General features: G+C 63.4%; 9 protein-coding genes across 9 annotated transcripts in view; 5 read left to right on the forward strand and 4 right to left on the reverse strand.

Annotated features, from left to right (window-relative positions):
• Positions 1-1,027, reverse strand: part of F751_3410 (hypothetical protein) — a gene marked incomplete at both ends in the record, with an annotated part of 3,209 nt that extends 2,182 nt beyond the window's left edge. Inside the window, 3 exons of the mRNA XM_011397787.1 lie at positions 189-508; positions 651-787; positions 899-1,027. Coding sequence (XP_011396089.1) covers positions 189-508; positions 651-787; positions 899-1,027 — 586 coding nt within the window. The remainder of the gene's footprint in view (positions 1-188; positions 509-650; positions 788-898) is intronic.
• Positions 1,028-1,571: 544 nt separating this feature from the next.
• F751_3411 (50S ribosomal protein L11) lies at positions 1,572-2,525 on the forward strand (the record flags this gene model as incomplete). Its single annotated transcript, XM_011397788.1, has 4 exons — positions 1,572-1,647; positions 1,832-2,004; positions 2,156-2,287; positions 2,418-2,525. 4 exons carry the CDS (start codon positions 1,572-1,574, stop codon positions 2,523-2,525), a joined length of 489 nt encoding a protein of 162 aa, XP_011396090.1.
• Positions 2,107-2,376, reverse strand: F751_3412 (hypothetical protein; the record flags this gene model as incomplete). Its single annotated transcript, XM_011397789.1, has 1 exon — positions 2,107-2,376. The coding sequence occupies one exon, from the start codon at positions 2,374-2,376 to the stop codon at positions 2,107-2,109; it is 270 nt and encodes an 89-aa protein (XP_011396091.1).
• Positions 2,526-3,042: 517 nt separating the features above from the next.
• Positions 3,043-7,365, reverse strand: F751_3413 (WD repeat and HMG-box DNA-binding protein 1; the record flags this gene model as incomplete). The annotated part of the gene is made up of 11 exons (XM_011397790.1): positions 3,043-3,166; positions 3,297-3,452; positions 3,648-3,942; positions 4,240-4,423; positions 4,716-4,950; positions 5,166-5,254; positions 5,436-5,722; positions 5,905-5,964; positions 6,093-6,182; positions 6,525-6,873; positions 7,030-7,365. 11 exons carry the CDS (start codon positions 7,363-7,365, stop codon positions 3,043-3,045), a joined length of 2,205 nt encoding a protein of 734 aa, XP_011396092.1.
• Positions 7,366-9,929: 2,564 nt separating this feature from the next.
• On the forward strand, positions 9,930-10,334 carry F751_3414 (hypothetical protein; the record flags this gene model as incomplete). The annotated part of the gene is made up of 1 exon (XM_011397791.1): positions 9,930-10,334. One exon carries the CDS (start codon positions 9,930-9,932, stop codon positions 10,332-10,334), a length of 405 nt encoding a protein of 134 aa, XP_011396093.1.
• Positions 10,335-11,172: 838 nt separating this feature from the next.
• F751_3415 (hypothetical protein) lies at positions 11,173-13,295 on the reverse strand (the record flags this gene model as incomplete). The annotated part of the gene is made up of 3 exons (XM_011397792.1): positions 11,173-11,353; positions 11,517-12,369; positions 13,223-13,295. The coding sequence occupies 3 exons, from the start codon at positions 13,293-13,295 to the stop codon at positions 11,173-11,175; spliced, it is 1,107 nt and encodes a 368-aa protein (XP_011396094.1).
• Positions 13,296-14,108: 813 nt separating this feature from the next.
• On the forward strand, positions 14,109-15,459 carry F751_3416 (29 kDa ribonucleoprotein B, chloroplastic; the record flags this gene model as incomplete). The annotated part of the gene is made up of 4 exons (XM_011397793.1): positions 14,109-14,210; positions 14,387-14,491; positions 14,710-15,110; positions 15,348-15,459. 4 exons carry the CDS (start codon positions 14,109-14,111, stop codon positions 15,457-15,459), a joined length of 720 nt encoding a protein of 239 aa, XP_011396095.1.
• Positions 15,460-15,711: 252 nt separating this feature from the next.
• Positions 15,712-17,256, forward strand: F751_3417 (putative chlorophyll(ide) b reductase NYC1, chloroplastic; the record flags this gene model as incomplete). Its single annotated transcript, XM_011397794.1, has 4 exons — positions 15,712-15,858; positions 15,997-16,395; positions 16,660-16,861; positions 17,048-17,256. 4 exons carry the CDS (start codon positions 15,712-15,714, stop codon positions 17,254-17,256), a joined length of 957 nt encoding a protein of 318 aa, XP_011396096.1.
• A 434-nt stretch (positions 17,257-17,690) lies between these two features.
• Positions 17,691-18,083, forward strand: F751_3418 (hypothetical protein; the record flags this gene model as incomplete). The annotated part of the gene is made up of 2 exons (XM_011397795.1): positions 17,691-17,860; positions 17,972-18,083. The coding sequence occupies 2 exons, from the start codon at positions 17,691-17,693 to the stop codon at positions 18,081-18,083; spliced, it is 282 nt and encodes a 93-aa protein (XP_011396097.1).
• Between the last annotated feature and the right edge of the window lie 21 nt (positions 18,084-18,104).

An 18,104-nucleotide genomic window follows, 5' to 3' on the forward strand; every position in this document is an offset into this window, starting at 1 on the left:
GGAGGGGGGCACAATTTCCTAGCGCTCAGGCACTTGGTGGAGTAGCGGGGAGCACCCTGGACACCCCACCCAGCCAGCACGCCAGGTGCAGACAAAGCAAGGCAGGGAGATGTTCAGCACCTCCCCCTCGAGTACGGCATGGCCCGCTCCCAGCAAACCCACCCTGCATACGCAGCCCCACGCCTCACCCAGGTCGACCTCTGGCAGGCACACCAGGGAGGAGGAGACGACATGCACGTCCCCCACCAGGCGGCTGGTGTAGGCCTGCGGCCACTGCCAGCCCTCGGGCATGTAGGATGGGACAAAGGGGCCACGGACGGAGCTGTTGAGCAGGATCACATACTTGTACTGCTTCAGCCTGCCCTGAGCCAGCAGGTACTCCAAAGTGATGTTGTGCGCCGCAAAGTCCATGCCCTCGTTCTCCTTGCGCTGGAGGAGGGTCACTCGGCCGGGGCCAGACACGGATTCGTACACCTGCCGAACTTCCGACAAGGCATTGTCTGCAGCCCTGCGTGCATGTTGATGGCATACGAGTCGGACCAGCACAGGGAGTAGCTGGGAAAGTCAGGCACATCCTGCCACGGACTGGCAGCCGGTGGCGCAGAGCCCCAGCCGCCCAGGCCTCTCCCATCACCCAAGAATGGACGCACTTCATGGATTGAAGCAGCCGTTTGCAGGGCTCGCAGGCGTCTCCGCTCTGCACCACCACGAAGTCGATGTTATGTGGCTTATCTAGCACGTTGTCGACGCCCATGGCAGTCGTGATGAAGAAGTCGAAGTTGCGGGTCTTGCAGAGGGAAGGTGTGAGGGCCTCCGATCGCATGGCAGGGTAACAACGAGGAACCTCGATCCCATGTGTAAACATTTTGAAGCACTCAGTGCGATGCAGCACGCTCACCTGAATGTCATCTTTCTCGAAATAGGAGTAGGAGACGAGCACTTTCCCTTTGTTGCCGCGTATGGGAGTGTAGCCGTCGGACACGCTCATTAGGCTCCACCAGAGCAGGGCGACCCCTATGATCGCCATAATTACACGTAGATTCAATCCCCGCAGTCCTGAGCGCCGCGGCAGGCGGGCCATAAGGCCGGCTTCCCGGTGCAGAATCCTTGCACCCCCTGGCCTCCCCAGCACGCCTGTCGCGAGGGGCTGGAGTCGCCTAATCTCGACAGATTTAGAAGGATGTAATGGAGATATGTAGCTCTTCTTTGTGCAGTGATCATGGGAATACCTGGGTTTACCATCTCGTTCGTCGCCCTGCCAACCAACTCCGCTGCAGAGCGCGCCAAAGAAAAAACCTTATCGCCAATGCTGAACGCTCGAGACGCTGGGGGGGGGAGGACGTCGTGTGCACGGTGCGATTCCTTCCTTGCAAGACTCACAATTGTCCAACATCTGTTCTGTGTTTGTCGACGAGGTTGCCGACAAGCAGGCGGTCGGATCCCTGACGGCCACCCACTGTGCGACAATGATAGCCGCACAGGCACCCACCGCGCACGCGTGCCGTGCACAGGCTTGCTTCGGTGGACCGTACTCTTCGGCGGGATCTAGCATGGGAAGTCTGCAGTACAGGATGCCCCGGCAGGAATGCTTCACCGCTCGCAGGGTGTGTCCCCGCCAGCGCCTGACGCCACTCGCCGCTGGGGAGGGTGAGCTGGGAACCGGAGGGCGGGATGCTGGGGTTTGTGAGTTGACCTGATTCTATGCCCCGCATTTTACAGCACTCGCCATGTTCTCGTGGGATGGCGGTCTGAGCAGTGCCCCCAAGACCCTGTCTCACACACAAACACCTCCACAGTCAACCCCTGCCTCCCACCCAATCCTCTTGCCCAGTCATCGGCATCATCAAGCTGGCCTTGCCTGCGGGCAAGGCCAATCCTGCTCCCCCCGTCGGCCCCGCGCTCGGGCAGAAGCAGGTGAACATCATGCAGTTCTGCAAGGAGTACAATGCGGCCACCCAGGACAAGATGGGCTCCATCATCCCCGTCGAGATCACCGTGTACAAGGTATGGGGCTGCGTTTACAAAGGGGGGGGGAGGGGGCGCATTGGCTTGAGTCGGGCATGCGGCGTCGGCGGGATCATGCTGCATCGTGACAGCCAGAGGGGATCAGGACCCATCGCCGACTCCTGAATCCCTCAACCTAACACCTGCGCAGGACAAGACCTTCACCTTTGTGTTGAAGACCCCCCCCGCCTCGACGCTGCTCACCAAGGCTGCCGGCGTGGCCAAGGGCTCTGGCACCCCCAATGGCCCGCCAGTCGGATCGGTAACTGCCGAACAGATCAAGGTGCGGAGCAGCCGAACGGGCGAGGCAGCCGGACGTCCAACGTAGTATGCAGAATGCATCAGATGCGCCACACCAGGCCCCCCTCCCATAATCCCACCTCTGCCACCTCTCCTTCCTTGCCACCCCCCAGGAGATCGCGACCATCAAGCTCCCCGACCTCAACTGCAGCAGCCTGGAGTCTGCCATCAGGACGGTGTCGGGCACGGCGCGCAACATGGGCATCGCCATCAAGGACTGAGCAGGCCCTCTTGGCACTTACAGCGTCCATGGTTTTGCAGGCGCGAGCCATGTGTGCAACCCTTCCCTGGAGTGCGTGTCTCCTTCTGCCCAAGGCCTGACGCACTCAAGCCTGGGGCATGCCTGCTGCACCTCTTAAAGATGATTGCAGTGCAGGCTGCCACCGCGTTGTCACAAGCAATACGAGTCCCTCAGGACCGGTGATCAGGGGTCATGCCTGCGCAGGCTTGGGCCTGCGTGAGAAGGGGTTGGGAGCGGCGTCCTCGCCCGCAGCCGCTCCCTTCCTCTTTAGGGTGGCCGGGCCTTGAGCCTGACTCCTCGGCAGCAGCGCGCCGCCCCCGATGGGTGAGGGCTGGGGTTCCTGCACAAGGGGTGGCGTGGTCTCGGCGTCGGGAGTGTGAGAGGCATCCAAATGAGCAGCGCACCGGCAGCGCTGCCTCCATGCAGCCATGCACCTCAGCGAGGAGTGGTGCGGGCTCCTGGTAGCAGCACAGGAAGCCTCCACCGATACCTGTTTCTCATATCTCAGCAGCCATCCAGGCCTCAACCCCCCCATAAACGGATCCTCGCACCTGGGACTCTGCGCCTGTGTCCATCCTTTCCTCCAGGACCAGCGACAGCCTGTCGGCCAGGGCAGTCGCCCTGTGGCGGGAGCAGAACGGGGAGGACTTGCGAGGCGAGGAACTTTCCACAGAGGGGTCATTGAGGCCTTTTGAGGAAAGAGTGGGCGTCTTCCCGGACCCCTCCCACTTTGCCGTCCCCGCGCGCTCACTTGAAGTGGGTGGCCAGGCGGACGGCGCCCTCCACGGCGGCGACGGTGTGCATCTGCTGCGCCAGCTCCAGGCACCGCGCGCACCGATCCGCCTTGGCCAGCTCGGCCAGCAGGCGCAGGCTGCGCAGGGTGGCGGCGGCGGCGGTTGGTTTCCAGCTGGGGCCGACGGCGCGGGGGTTGCGTGGCAGCCTGCATGCACTGCATCGGATGCGCCACGCGGGCAGCACCCTCAGGGTGGCCCCTCGTCCCCATCAGTCGACCACAGACCCCGGGCCTGGCCCAGGCTCATGACATCTGCCACAGCCTCATCCCTGCATCTTCGGCTGACCCGCTCCTCTTCCACCCCTTCACTCCCCCTCAGCTTCCCCCTCCCCTCGCCTGGCCTGGTCCTCGGCGCGGCGCGCGGCGTCCAGCGCCGCTTGGTCCTGCGCGGCCTCTCGCTCCCAGAGGCAGCGGAAGCGCTCCTCCTCCTGCGCAGCCCCGCTGCCCCCGGCCAACAGGCCCGGGCGGGTGGGCAGGGAGGAGAGGGTGGGCCGGGGGGCGGTGCCCACGCTGACCCCGGGCTCCTCGGCCCCCGCCAGCACCACGCACTGCACCTCGCGCAGTCCGCACTCCACCAGCCAGAAGTGCTCGCCGCCTTGCCGAGCTGTGCGTGCGTGCGAGGGAGTGTGTGCATGTGTGTGTTCATCGTGTGCATCGCTGGGAAAACAGCAGCTGGTGTGGCTGGCATGGCTGCCAGGGATGGCCCCAGGAAGAAGGGAAGGGCGCTCGGCCGGGGCGCTGGCGCCCTGCACGGGCGCAAGGGCCCAGGCGCGACCAGCATGGGCTGCACCCCCAGTGCCTCCATGGGTCGGGCGCGAGGGGGCGCACACGTGCCGCGTGACACCCCGTGACCCCACCCCCTCCCTGCTCGCATCAGCGACGCACACTCCCGCCGCCGCACCGGCCTCGGCGGAGAAGAGGGGTGCCCAGGCGCCCCAGCGCAGGCCCGCCACCCGGACCTCGCCGGCGCTGTCCTGCGCGGCCAGCTGCCCCTCAGGGGTAAACCCCGCCCACACCAGGGTGGAGCCCGGGGTCAGGGGCAGGGCGCCTTGCGCCAGCTCAGCCCCGGCCGCCACGGCATAGGTCTGCGTGGCGTCGGCGGGGCATCAGGTGGTGGGTGTGCAGGGGATCGTATGGTTGGGATCCTGGTGAGGGAGCCTACCCCGGGTGCGGCCCTGTGGCCGCACCTGGGGCCATGCTGGAGTCCATTGTCCTGTGATTGGGACTCTTTCGGCCCACCCAGTCAGGCATGCCATCGCCACGTGTATGTGCCACAGCTGCCCAAGGCCACGAGACCGTGACACCCTCACCCCGGCCAGCCCCCCAAAGACGAACTCAAGCCAGTGCCCCTCATCGCAGGGCAGGTCCGCGCCGCACCGAGTATCGCAGGTGCTGCGTGCCGTCTGCGTCTGGGCGCTGGGCGTGCCACACGACAGCCAGGCTGTCGCCGCCGGCCGTCAGGGTCACCGCCGGCCCCGCCAGGCAGAGCACGCACAGCTGCAGCCCGGAAAGGGAGAAAATGCGGAGCAGGCGGGCGCTGGTGGCCGCCGCGAAGAAGGTGTCGCCCGAGGCGACGCACAGGGCCTCCTCCCCTTCAGGCAGAGCCTTGGTGCTGACAGGTGGGGGGGGGGGGGGTACGAAGTCAGGGAGAGGTGGGGAGAGGGATGCGGAGGGCTATCAAGGGGAGCACTGTGGGCCGTGGCGACTGTGCAAGCTGGGTGCTGTGCACTGGGTCTAGCCTGCCGATCGTGGCTGCTGGGCGACAAGCTCGAGAACATTCGGAAGGCACCCCAGATCACCGCCTCAGCGGGGCCAGCGCACGCTCACCAGTCGGAGTTGGCCGCCCAGCCCTCGTGCGGGCGGAAGGTGATGGTGGAGGGCGCGTCCTCGGTCGCAGGGCTGGCGAGCACCACGCCCTGCCATGTGTGTGTGTGTGTGGAGGGACTGGATCACCCAGGATTTGCCAAGACTGCACCATTGAGGACGGGGCACTACCACAGCTCATGCATATATCAGGTCCTGGTACTCCTTCCGTGCCCCAGCGAGGGGAAGGTGGCGACTGCCGCACCATTCCTCAAGCCTCAGGGCCCTGCGCACCTGCGTCCCCAGGTGCCCCAGGCTGAACCCCAGGTGGTCGGTGATCAGGGGCACGCGTCGGCGGTGGCGGGCGGTGTCGTGGAAGCTGGTCTCGATCACGCCCGCGCCGCCCCCTGGCTCACGTCGCAGCGTCAGCGTCCCCAGCGCGTTGAAGCAGAGGTAGCTGCGCCCCGACCGGTCCGGCCGCGTCGACCCCGGCTGGAAGGCGGCCTGCGGCGGCGGGGCGCGGGGCGGGAACCGGAAGCGGCCGGCCCCGCGTCGGCGGCCGTGCACGGGCTCGTCTGGTCCTGCTTGCATGGGGGTGTGGCATCAGGAGGTGGGAAGTGGGGGCTGGGGGTGGCGCGACCGCAGGCGGGTGATAGTCCAGGTTGGAGCGGATAGGATGTGCATTCCCTTGATTGCCAAACCATTTCAGATGCCTGAGGATCTAATCTAGCAAGCTTAGCGCCCGCACCACCCCGTGTCTCACCCGAGTCTGATGGCAGGCTGCCCTCCTCCACGTCGTCGTCGCCGCCCTCCAGTATGCTCCCTGGTGCGGCGCCTGCACGGAAGGATGCTTGGGCATGAGGTCGAGACTCCATTCGCCCAGCAAGATGACACGAATCGATTCACCGTGCGTCTGAGCCCCAGCTCAGACCGGTCACGCGCGGCGCTCACCCAGGCTGGCGGCGGCAGAGGCGACGTCCAGTACCTCGTGGGGTCCAGGCTGGTCCTCTGGGACGACACCGTTCCACCGCGTGAACTCGCCTGCAGGGTGGGTGGCATGGACGGCGGCGACGGTGCGGGGCGGAGCGGAGGGGGGTTGGAATGGAAACAGTGGACTTGGTCCATGCATGTATTGGAAGGACGGGTCTCATGCCTGCCCATCGATCCGTAGACCCGAGGTGCCCCACAGGTCACATCCAGGGCATGGCGCCGCGATGTCTGCGCTGACCGCGGCCCCAGACTGTGACACAGAGCCCCCCGCCTCGGTCGGGCGTCGTTCACATCCCTGCTCCATGGGCTGTGCCAGCCACCGCCTCTGCTCACCAAAGTTGCCACCAACACAACCCCATTCATAATCTCCCTCCCAACCCCTACACCCCCCACCGCGCGCATCATCACCGGTCTCTGTGGCCAGCAGGAGGGCGTTGGAGCTCGGGTGCCAGGTCAGGCACGCTGCCGCGCCAGGGAGCAGGCGCGCCCCCAGGGCCTGCCCGCCCTGCAGCGCCACCACCCTGACGTAGTCGTCCTCGTCGGCCGCGGCCAGGTACAGGCCATTGGGCGAGAAGCTCACCAGGCGCTGGCTGGAGCCGTGCGCCAGGCTCAGCACGGCGGTCTGGCGCCAGCTCAGCCGCTCGTAGACCACCACCTCGCCGTCCTGGCCCGGCGCCGCCAGCAAGCTGCCGCCGTCGGGGTGCCAGGCCGGCTCGCACAGCTGGCGGGACAGGATGTCCACCTGTGTGCGAGACGGGGGTGGGGTACTCGGAAAACAGGGGAACCTTAGGTTCTAGGGTGTGGGGCCTTGAAGCCGTCTGACGCCAGACCAGCAGTATATCCATGCAGGCCTCCTCCATGTCCGTGGTCCACCACCATCCGGACTCAGAATACACACCTTGGAGGCCAGGCCCTTTTTGGAGAAGACAGGCCGGCCGGACTCGATGTCCCAGACAGTGAGGTTGCCGTCGGCGCCCATAGAGGCCAGGTACGCCCCCTCCGGGTCGTAGGCCAGGCCCCGGGTGTAGGGCGCGGAAGCCAGCGTGCGCAGCACGGCGCTGCTCCCGACGGCCAGCAGGCGGATGCCGGGGTCGTCCCCCGCCACCGCCAGCGTGGCGCCGGAGGGGCTCAGCGCCAGGGCGCGCAGGGGGAGCACGCCGCCGGCCAGCAGGCGGGGCGAGGACAGGTCGGGCAGGGTGAAGGCCTGCACCGCGGCGATGCCATGGAGGGACATGGGGAGCTAAGGCCCTTGCGCTGCATTCTCCGTTCATTCCGTGCACCGTGCCCCGGCTGTCGAGTTTCCAAGGCGGGCATGGCACAGCATGCTGATCGACGCCACCCTCTTCGTGGCCCTACCTTGGCGGCAGAGTCCTGCAGCACGGCGACAACGCCAGGTGCGACCGCGAGGCGATGTGCTCCAGCTGCCTCACCCGGTGCTATAGGGTTGGAGGCCTGCTCAATCTGCACAGCCTGGGCGTTGCGAATGGCCAGACGCCCATCGGCCCCTGTCGTGACGAGGAGCCCGGCACCAGGACCGCCGGCAGGAGCGAAGGCGACGCAGCCCCGGCCCTCCCCATGATGCTTTGCAAACTCCAACGATTTCGACATGATCGGAATTCCTGCACAGGGTGTGCACACTGGGCTGGGAGATGTTCGAGCATGAAGCTTCTGCTGCTGTTGTCGCAATGTTCAAAATCGGCACACAGCAAGCCCAGCAGCAATCACTATTTCAAAGCATGGGGACCATGTATTCCCGGTGCGGTCCAACCATCTTCTCCTAGAGGCCAGACTTGCCGACGGGTGCAAAGCAAGCTGCAACCTCATCCCTTTCACGGCTCAGCGTGGTTCCTGGATTCACTCCGCTGACTCATAGATGATGCATACGGGCTAGTGACAATGAGAGATTTGCTCCCCCTTGCATGTCTACTCCCCTCATGCCTTCGATAGAAAGGATTGCGGCATGAATGGACGAATGCTTTTTCCTCCATCGTCATCCTGTCTTACATTCTGTGTGTATGTTGCTGCCATCTCGCCTCCCAGAATCTCATTAGAGCTGTCCTTTGCCCCTCACCCAATAAGAACAGGATCGAAGCCTTGTTCCCATGCATGCTTCATCACAGGCTTACAAATCCTCAAATCACACACCTCGAGGAATCAACCGCGTGGTATGCTTTATTGTGTCCCCATCTCAATCCTGAAACCAGAGACAGGACACCGTGCCAGAGTTTCTTCCCTGGTCACCTGTATCAAAGATATAAACAGAAAAGTACCAGGAATATGTTGCAACAGGGGTCTCTGTTATTGAAGAAGAAGAAGCAGTATTATAGCATGCTGCTGTCGAGGGGGAATGTTACCAATCTGGTGGTAGAAGTCTTCGACCGATGAGGGGAACATTCCCCACGGTAGCCCTGGGTATGGAGGGTCGCCAGCAGAGCTCGCCATGAGGTTGTGTGCATAGGGGTTACAATGATCGTTCCGAAACGCGCATAACCGCACCTCACTATTTAAAGTAAGTTCAAAGCAAGCTTTGGAGCGGTCTGACGGGAGTCTCCTTCAGCTGGGTGAACCAAGGGGAAAGGTCCCCATGTCTCATCTGAGCCTGTAGGTGGGCGAGGTGGCAGCCGATGGCCCCGCGAGAGATACAGTACAAATACAGCTCCCTAATTTGTCCGTTTCGAGAGCATGGGTCCACCAACTAGGCTCATGGCTGAGAGTCTGACGGACGTGTGGCGGTGTGCTTGCCACGCATCGCGCTCCTTGATTCGAATCGACACAGACGAGCGCAAACGCGCATTTGCAGTGGCGTCACATCCGTTCTTGGGCGCCCAAATTGGCTTTACTTTGGGTCTTACTAATATGAGAGCCGTAATCAAGCAGAGTTCGTGTGACTGAATGACCTCAGTCGCATTGAGGAATGGTACGGGCAACACGTTGAAGGAGGAGAAAGGGGGGTCGGACCAATGCGATCTTTGCACCGAGGTGGGTCCAAATTTTGTTGGAGCAACCCTGCTGTCGAGGCGAAAAGTCGAAGTCGATGTGAGATCTTTTTAAATAACTTACCATCTCACATGTGATGTTTCGCAAGCTGCACAGCCCTGTTGTGGGGCTTGGTATTGGTACGGATGATACCGAATCTGATACGTCAGCACAATCGGAATCTGCTAGGAGCCTGACCCCCCCCTTTTCTCGTACAGCCACCTTGCTGACAACCTGTCGGTACTAGCAGCCTCGAAGACCCTCCTCGAACTCGTTCTGATATTGTATTGAGCTTGAGCAACCTTGTGAGCCAAGAAGTGTCCCCGTGATTAGCCGTATTCTGCTTCGGACTCCGGAGCGCACAGGGGCCCGCGCACAACGATTCGATCTTCTCGTATCGGCCCCCGGCATACCCCGTTCGCATTACATGACCTCCAATCTCGCTCAGGAGGGGAGGCAACCCCCTTGCGAGGCCACTGCAACGTCTCTGCCCCAGGTTTTCCCGGGGCGCACGTACCTTCAAGCGGCTCCCGTTCAACATCTTCGCGTGGTCGAGGTGGGTGCCTGTGCCCTGAAAACGGCAGATGCATGCATTATAATGGATCTGGATGGCTTGTGGGGAGGGGCCCCGCTCTTCGTGCCCGGAACCCAACCTCGCCCTGTCGCCCCCCACCCGCGCAGCTCCTCCCTGGCTCCCAGATCCTTGTGGGAAACACCCTGGTCGTTGTCCCACCCGTCCCCTACTTGCACGCACCCCCGCCCACGTCCGGCGTACCTGCGCCCCCGCGACCCTGGACCCAGTCCATGAACCCCTCCAGGCCCATGGTCGCTCCCCACAGGGATGTTGCCAGCTTCCTACAGACCGCCGAGCACCTGGCCTCCGCCCAGCGTGCCATGCCCATAGTGTACAACCCCCAGCCCTGGCAGTTCCTGTCGCGAACGAGCCCGCCCCAAATCATCTCCAAGGGGCCGCCTCCGCTGCCCCCTCAGTCTGTTGGGCCCCGGGTTGAGCCCCAGACGCCCAATAAGCAGCATGACGTGCACAACTACCATGCGCCTGATGGCTCGACCCGGAGCTCCATGTCGGATGCCTCGGCCGGGTGGGCCGACAGCTTCAGGGAGGCGCAGTTCAGCAACTCCATGCTTTCCCATGGGTTTGGGGACTTCTACTCTGATGCCGACCTCTTCGTAGGTGAGGAGGAGCCGGGGGCTGGAGCAAGGGACTGATCTGATTCTGAGCACTGGGGCCTGGGGCATGCCGCCGTGCATGGACCACTCAACTGCTCACGTTCACCCCTTCCTTGCAGCCCTGGAGGATCCGCTCCCCTCAGCCAAGCGCCCACGCTGCGCCCAATCAGCTGACTTGTTGTGTTGACTCAGTGCCCTTAGCAGTATATCTGCACACGGTCCTCCCCTCTCACCTTGAGCATTACACACCGCTTCTCCCCATGCTCAATGCCAACCAGGACCGCTTTCCTTATTGTTCCCCTCAGGACCATGCACACTGTTCGAATGTGCTCCCTAGCGTAAGACTCGGTTGCTTTGCATCCCCACCCTTTCCCCTGCAGCTGAACTCGTCACTGTTCATGGGGCCTTGCTACTCACACCATGAGATCAAAGACTTAGGTCTTTCAATTCGTATTCCTTCCTTGCGCTGTACGACCCGGTCTTGGGAGAGCAGCTGCTATAAGTACCTGGCATCTGCTTGCCACATTTTCCCACTTACTCCTTTCATTCACACACCAGGGTACTTTATACCCCTCCACTCTTCCAGGAGTTGTCAAACCCTTTCCAGGATTATTTTCTCGGCCATACCACCTTACCTGACGGAGAAGACGTGCCCAGTCCAGGAGCTCCTCAAATACCACCATCCCTGATCCACTCACCTACAGAGTCATGAACGAGCCACCCCTGCATGTGCCATCAACCCCTGTTTGCCATAAATTGCAAGCATCACATAGCTGCCCCATCGCTCGCTGTACGACGTGCCAGCACACTACATCATGAGAGCAGGAATGGGTAAAAACAAGGTCAAAGCTCAGGGCATATGGTGCAGCCCTGGCGCTCAGGAGTAATGGGGCGGGGCTCCCCCCTCACCCGCCACAGCCTCACGTTCTATCGCCAAGGAGAGGGCCAGGAACTCTGAGCGGTCGAGGAACGGGTAGGACGAGAGCCACAGGCCGCTGTTGGGAAGGTAGACGTCCTTCACCGCCTGTGGGATCAAGGGGATGGAAAGGATGAGCAGCCTGTCCTGGGCGTTTGGAGGATGTGAGTGGGTGCATGAGACCAGCACCAGGCCAGCCACATCTCAACAGCAATGCTGCCATCTCTTCCCTCGGCCCCCCTCCTCCCAAGCTCCTCAGCAAGCCAGCATGTGCATCGCCGTGTCCCTACCCTACCACCCCACACCGCGCACTTCCCCCATCTTCCCGCGCCTGGAACTCGTCAAACTCGGGTGAGGAGGAGAGGACGAGCAGCTCCGCCGGGTCCCCAGGCCGCACCCTCTGGAACCTGCCGTCCGCGGGCAGGTCCAGCCGCGTGCACGGCCCTCCGCGCTCCCCGAAGGCGAAGCGCGCGACGGCCAGGCGCGGGGCGGGCACGCCCCCCCGCGATCCCGGGTCTACGTCCAGGACGCGCGTGCGCCATAGGCCCGCGTGGCGGCGGCCGCGGCGCAGCGCCCAGTTGCGCCGCGCGGCCAGGGCCCAGGGCCACCAGACGGGCCAGGTCAGCGAGGCAGCGGCCAGCAGGGCGGCCTTGGACAGGACCACGGTGGCCGCCAGGCTGGCGCCCCAGCGTTGGACGGCGCCGGCGGTGCCGCCGGAGAAGTATGCGGCCTGGGAGGCCAGCGGGAAGACGGGCAGCACGCGGTCCAGCTCCGCGTCGCTCAGCGGGACGACGTCGAGGGGCCCGTCGGACGCGGGGCGGCGGCCGGGTTCGTCCGCGGACGGGGCACCCTCCTCCGTCTCATCGTCCACCCCCGCCCCGCTCTCATCGTACAGGCCCCGGACCCGCCGGCTGGGGGGTGGATCCCACCAGGCTCCCGCGCCCCAGCCCTCCTCCAACTCGACCGCGGCGCCAGCGGAGGGGCGCGGCGGCGAAGGGCGCGACGGATTCGCTCGCCCCGATGCCTCGTTCGTCTCGCTGGGCTGGGTCTCCCACGCTGGCTCCCCCTCCAGGGGACCCTCCCTGCCAGGCACATCTTCCTGGGGTTCAAAGTTGTCGAAAACGGACTCCCGTTTCCGCCGTCGGCCGGGGCCTCCGTCTGCTGTTGTGATGGGGGGGATCACATGCGAGGATGAGGGACCACGGGGAGCAGAGGCCTGCAGGGGACAGGTGTACCATGCAAGCAGCATCCATCCAATCACCTGCGCTCCATCTGTACTCGGCCTGCAGACAAGTCCCCGGGCGCGCTCGCCTCCCGCCGGAACCGAGGAGTCTGGGCCGCAATGGGACCACCGGGCGAGTGGCGGGGGTGCAGCCCGTGGGCACCCCCATCATCTTGGCCAAAGCATGCCGGTGCGCCGTTCCATGCCCATCCCGCGCGTGTGATACGCCAGGCGCGGTGTTCACCCACAGCGGAATGAGTCGATCGGTACCCCGTGCTCGAACAGTGCCCGACGTGTGCCCCTCGAGATATGAATCGGGATGAGCGCGCCACCACGCGCGCCCCGTGACGCCTACATCCAGTCATGTCGGATGATGGCCGACTTGGACAGGCAGAAGGCCATCGGAACATTTCATATCAGCGTTATAATCCTTGTACATCAGCGCCACTCGCGTAAGCTCTGCGGCTGTCTGCGAAGGAGCAGTGCATGCGCCCGAGTCTTCCGCAGACTCCCCGCCTCCCTCGTACTCCTCTCCTGAAGGTACTTTGAGTGTCGAGGTGATGGCGCTATATTCTGTGACAGGGGCCACGCCGGGGCGTGCTGAGTGGTGGCAGCCAGTGCTGTCGGGTCTCGACCACCGTCACCCACCCCGCGCTGCAGGGTCCATCTCTACAATGAACAACAGCGGGCTCCTCTACCCGAGATACATCAGGCCCCAGGACATAGTACTGGTAAGTAGATCTTCGACCTTCTTCCCTCCTGCCTTGACCAGTTTGTCCAGAGCAGGACTTAGGGCCGTGGCCTTCTGTGCCTGCAGTGCGTCCCAGCTGATCTTGCACACCCAAAATGTCCCAGGCTTCATGTGACCCGTTTGCCACGCCACTCCACAGGGTACTTCCCAATCCGTCCCAAGATTCACACCAGGCGCTGTGGCCGCCCCAGCCCACCCGACAGCGACTCCTCAGGGCCCGCCCCAACCTCCCATCTCCAATGGGGTGGCAGCAATCGTCCCACCCACCAAGACCCGGGCCAAGCCGCGATGGAGCTCAGAGCAGAAGGAGGCAGTAAAGGCTTCCAAGACTACCCCCAGCGCGGATCCTGCAGTGCCTGGGGCGGCTCCTGCTGCGACACCTGACGGGGCCCCGTCGGCGGCCGCCGCAATTCCTGAGAAAGGTCAAAAAGTAAAGCGTGCCAAGCTGGCCCCTGAGGAGAGGGTATCAGGGCCAGGGAACGCTGACGAGGCCAGCCGCATGCGGTCAACACTGGGTGAGGGGCGGGGAATGGTACTTCTTTGCGAGAAGGTAGGGTGGCCTGTTGCCCTCTGCAGGCATGAGCCGGGGCCCAGTGCTCCCTTCACGGCTCGCACGCGCGCACATCGTGACCTCCCTTCATATACCTCACACCTCCTGCACCAGGGTATGCTGCAGCGCCTCCTGCGCCAGCGCCAGCGCCCGTGCCAGCAGCGCCGCCAGCAGCCGGCGCCTTCTCCTTTGGTTTCCAGCCGGCGGGGACCCCTCAGGCAGAAGCCGGTCCCTCCTCATCGTCAGAGGAAGAGGAAGAGCAGGTGCTGCACATCTCCGGCACCCCTGCGGCCGCCCCAGCCCCAGCTGCAGCAGAGACCAGCAGCAGCAGCGAGGAGGAGTCGTCCTCTTCGTCATCTGACGAGGAGGAGGCCATGCCTGTCACGTCCGCGGCAGCAGGCGGGGCGCAGGATGGGGAGTTCGTGCCTCGGCGCGTCTACGTCGGCGGCATGCCCTACCGCTTCACGGAGGCAGAGGTGCGAGGGGTGTTGCTTGTTGAGGGTTGGAGGATGCTTCAGAGACTTGTATATTGAGAGTTTCGGAGAGTGCCATCGACATCTTGAGTACCTCGTGAAGACTGCAATTTGCCCCTGTGCAAGCCTGACTTTGCTCATCTCAGCCTACCCTGCCCTCCTCCCACCCCTTGGATCAGATACGGGAGTACTGGGGTTACTGTGGCGAGATAGAGAGCATGGACATCATGACTTTCCCGGACACCGGGCGGTTCAGGGGCATCGCCTTCATCACCTTTGCGACGGTGGGTCTTCCGTAACCTTTGGTGAAGCTCTGCACACCGGATGGAGCGGGCAGGCTGGGATCTGGGTTGGGTGGGCCGAGAGCCTCTCTGACATGTCCATGCTTTGAGCGGCCCAGGCTTCCCTCTCATGGCCATTCCTGCTTCTCCCTGCGCCAGCTTGACCCCAGGTCAGCCACCAGCGCCTCCACAGACCCCCCATGGCCATCATCCTATTGCAGGAGGAGGCATACCAGGCAGCCTTGGGCTACGACGGCGAGGACTGCGAGGGCCAGCGGGTCAAGGTCCAGCGGTGCAAGGCGCCGACCTCCGTGCGCCGCCAGGCCGCGCCGGCAATTGCCACGCCGACCGCCGCGGCGCCTGCGGCCGCGATCCCACCCACCCAGGCCGGGGCCTCCCCTGCGCCGCCGGCCGCCGATGCCAGGGGCTCCGCACCAAAGACCCCTGGCTACCACGTGGCGTACGTGGGCAACGTGGCCTATGATGCCGACGAGGCGACGTTGCAGAAGCTGTTCGAGCCCTTCAACGTCACGCTGGTGCGCCTGCACACCGACAAGGAGACCGGGCGGCCCAAGGGCTTTGCCCACGTGCACTTCAGGCGAGGCGGGCATGGGGGAGTACCGTGGCAGGGACGTCGAGATGGTTCTGTGACTAGGGAGTATTGGATGGAAGGGTGTGCGGCTGTGCAATGGATCGGAGGGCTGGTTGCCTGGTGCGCATGCTTCACAGACTGCCAGTCTGGTGATGAGAGGGCCAGATCTCTTGACCTGCATATTAACAATAGCAAGTTCACAGTTTACACATCCTTGAGCCTATCGCAAGCGGGCCCAGCTGACAGTGCTCCACCGCTCCAATCCAGGGACGAGGCCTCGCTGGATGGGGCACTCCAGCTGAACGGCACGCAGCTCATGGGCCGGGCCATCAAGGTCGGCTATGCCCAGGCCAAGAAGAACCACAGCGGTGGCGCTTGATGGATGCCTCTGGGTACCCGTGAAGGGTGGGACTGGGATGTGTAATGAGAACAACCTCAGGTGCCCCACCATCTGGACAGAAGCGCGGCATACGAGACGAAATCAAAACTGGCGCGATCGACACACACACATTTGCAAGCACCCGACGCCCAGAAGCTCGCATGCAGTCGAAGAATATCACCCGCGCGCTTGCATATTATCCTAGAACAGAGACTGCACAGGGATCCGGTGTGATCGACACCACGGCTGGCGATGGCGCCGCACTTTGACCTGCCGTCCTTTGGTGTCGGCATCCTTGCGCAGACGGCCCTGCTCCTGGTGGGCAGAGCCATCCTGTCCAGTCTCAAGACGTCGGCAAGATTTCGAGCGGACAATACGCCCCACCCATCTGGCCTCAAGGTGCGTGATGATGATGTTTGTTGCTCCTCGTGACGTCTGGCTCCGGGACCGACATCACATGCGCAGCCTGTTTATTCTTCAACCCCCCACCCGCACCCCCCACCCGCACCCCCCACCCTCTCCTTCGCACCCCGCCAGGTGGTGATCACAGGCGGCACGCGAGGTCTTGGCCTGGCCCTGGCCCGCCAGTTCCTGGCGCTGGGGGATGACGTGGTCATTTGCAGCCGGCATGCCGAGGCCGTGGAGCGCACGGTCTCGGCCCTGCGGGACGCCTTCCCGGGCGCTGTCGTGGCGGGGGCCGCCTGCGACGTGTCGGTGCCAGAGGATGTGGACCGCCTGGGGGCCGAGGCGCAGGAGATCCTGGGTGGCATAGACATCTGGGTCGCCAACGCCGCACTGCGCGGCCTGGCGAGGGCAGACCTGGTGCACACCAGCCCCGGGGACATCCAGGCCATCGTGGGGGCCAACCTGACTGGCAGCCTCCTCTGCGCACGCACCGCCCTCAAGATCATGAGCGAGTCTGGGTGCAAAGGAAAGGTGTGTGCCGGCTGGCTGGCTGGGACGGGCTCTGAGTGATCGAGGAAGGGGATGCTTGCGGGCTCTGTATGCCGAGACATGAGCCCACACGGCGCGGCACCATCTCCTGAGCTCCATCAGCTGACGAGTAAAAGGTTGAACAGACCCTGGCGTCATGCTGCATGCACAAAAGTCCTCCCCATTCTCAACCTCCCTGACACCCACCCAGCAGATCCAGCCATTCTCCCACCATACAATCCCCACCTTCCCTCATCACAAGCACAGTTCTTCCTCATGGCCGGCAGAGGGTCGCGTGGCGACGCCACTCCCAAGAACCCTGTGTACGGCGCGACGAAGCAGGCACTCGTCCAGCTCAGCGCTTCGCTGGCTGCCTCAGTGCAGGGAAGTCCAGTCAGCGTGCACCTGGTGTCCCCCGGCATGGTGGCCACCGATCTCCTCTTACCCCTGGCCGACACCGCCAAGTCGGGTGGGGAAAGGGGGGGAGATGGGGTTGGTGGGCGGGGTGGAGTGAGTTTGATTTTCATGCGCGAGGATCTGGACGGCCCAGTACGGGGTCTTGGTGAGGGAGGCAGTCACCATGTGTGCATTCAGCTGTCTGCAGGAGAACGTCTATGTCTCCGCTGCATCCCACCTCATGCTTTCCCCTGTGCAGCCCGCCTCATCAACATCCTGGCTGAGGAGCCTGAGACTGTTGCCGGCTGGCTGGTCCCACGCCTGAGGGGTGCCACAGGCAACGGAGGATACCTGCAGTACCTCACGATTCCAGGTGCATTGTTTCGGTTTGCCACAGCCGGACGGCGCAGGAATCGGTTCGTCTCGGAGAGCCAGAGCCGGGTGGGAGCTGGGTTTACCCGGATTTGAGGAGACTGGGAGCGTTGAATTTATTGCATGTACCTGATGAGCATGCATGTATGAGATGTCAGCGAGCATGCACGCTGCTGCTTGACACCTGTACACTATACCTGTAGGCTACTTGTACCTTGCTTTTCAGCCTGATGTCCTTCCGAAATTTTCCCAACAGCATGCACAGCATCACCCCGATTTCGATATTCTGCATCACCCTGCGACGCCTTGTGCATTGGAGGAGCATTTAATATTCTACCCTCTAACATAGGTCCAAATATTGCCTGTCGTGGCTTTGCTTCGACTCTGCCCCGCCTGCCAACATGTCCGAGCATGGCAGAGTAGCCCTCCGGTTGTATCGGGAGTTTTTGTCCCTGAACAAGAGGCTACCTGCACAACAGGCTCAAGCAAACATAGCACAAGCTCGGTCAAAATTTCGCGAGGCTGCTGCGATGACAGACGGGGGTGATCAGGCGGAAGCCCTGAAGGAGCTCGTCGCCAAGATCAGCTTCCTGAGGATCATGGCCCCCCGGCTTCCCCAGGACCGTTCCATCACAGCCGCCAAATTCATATTCAGAGATGGAGAGGTTGTGGAAGGCGAGGCCGAGACTCCTGGCCTCCGGTGGGTGCTGGCTTGTGCAGATGGGTGCACGTCTGATGGGTGGCCGGGATTGGGGGTTTTGGCCAACTACAGCAACCCTCACTGGACCCCATGGACTGCGCCCTCATGCAGAGTGGCCTCCAGCCAGTGCTCCATGCCGGAGTTTCGACAGAAGCATGCTGAGCTGCTGAAGCGTCAGTATTTTGGACAGGAACCGCCGCCCTACGACCCCTCCACATTCTAGAGTCGCCGCGGCATCCCCCCG

This window comes from Auxenochlorella protothecoides (genome assembly GCF_000733215.1).
Source record: "Auxenochlorella protothecoides strain 0710 unplaced genomic scaffold scaffold36, whole genome shotgun sequence".
Taxonomy (NCBI): Eukaryota; Viridiplantae; Chlorophyta; class Trebouxiophyceae; order Chlorellales; family Chlorellaceae; genus Auxenochlorella; species Auxenochlorella protothecoides.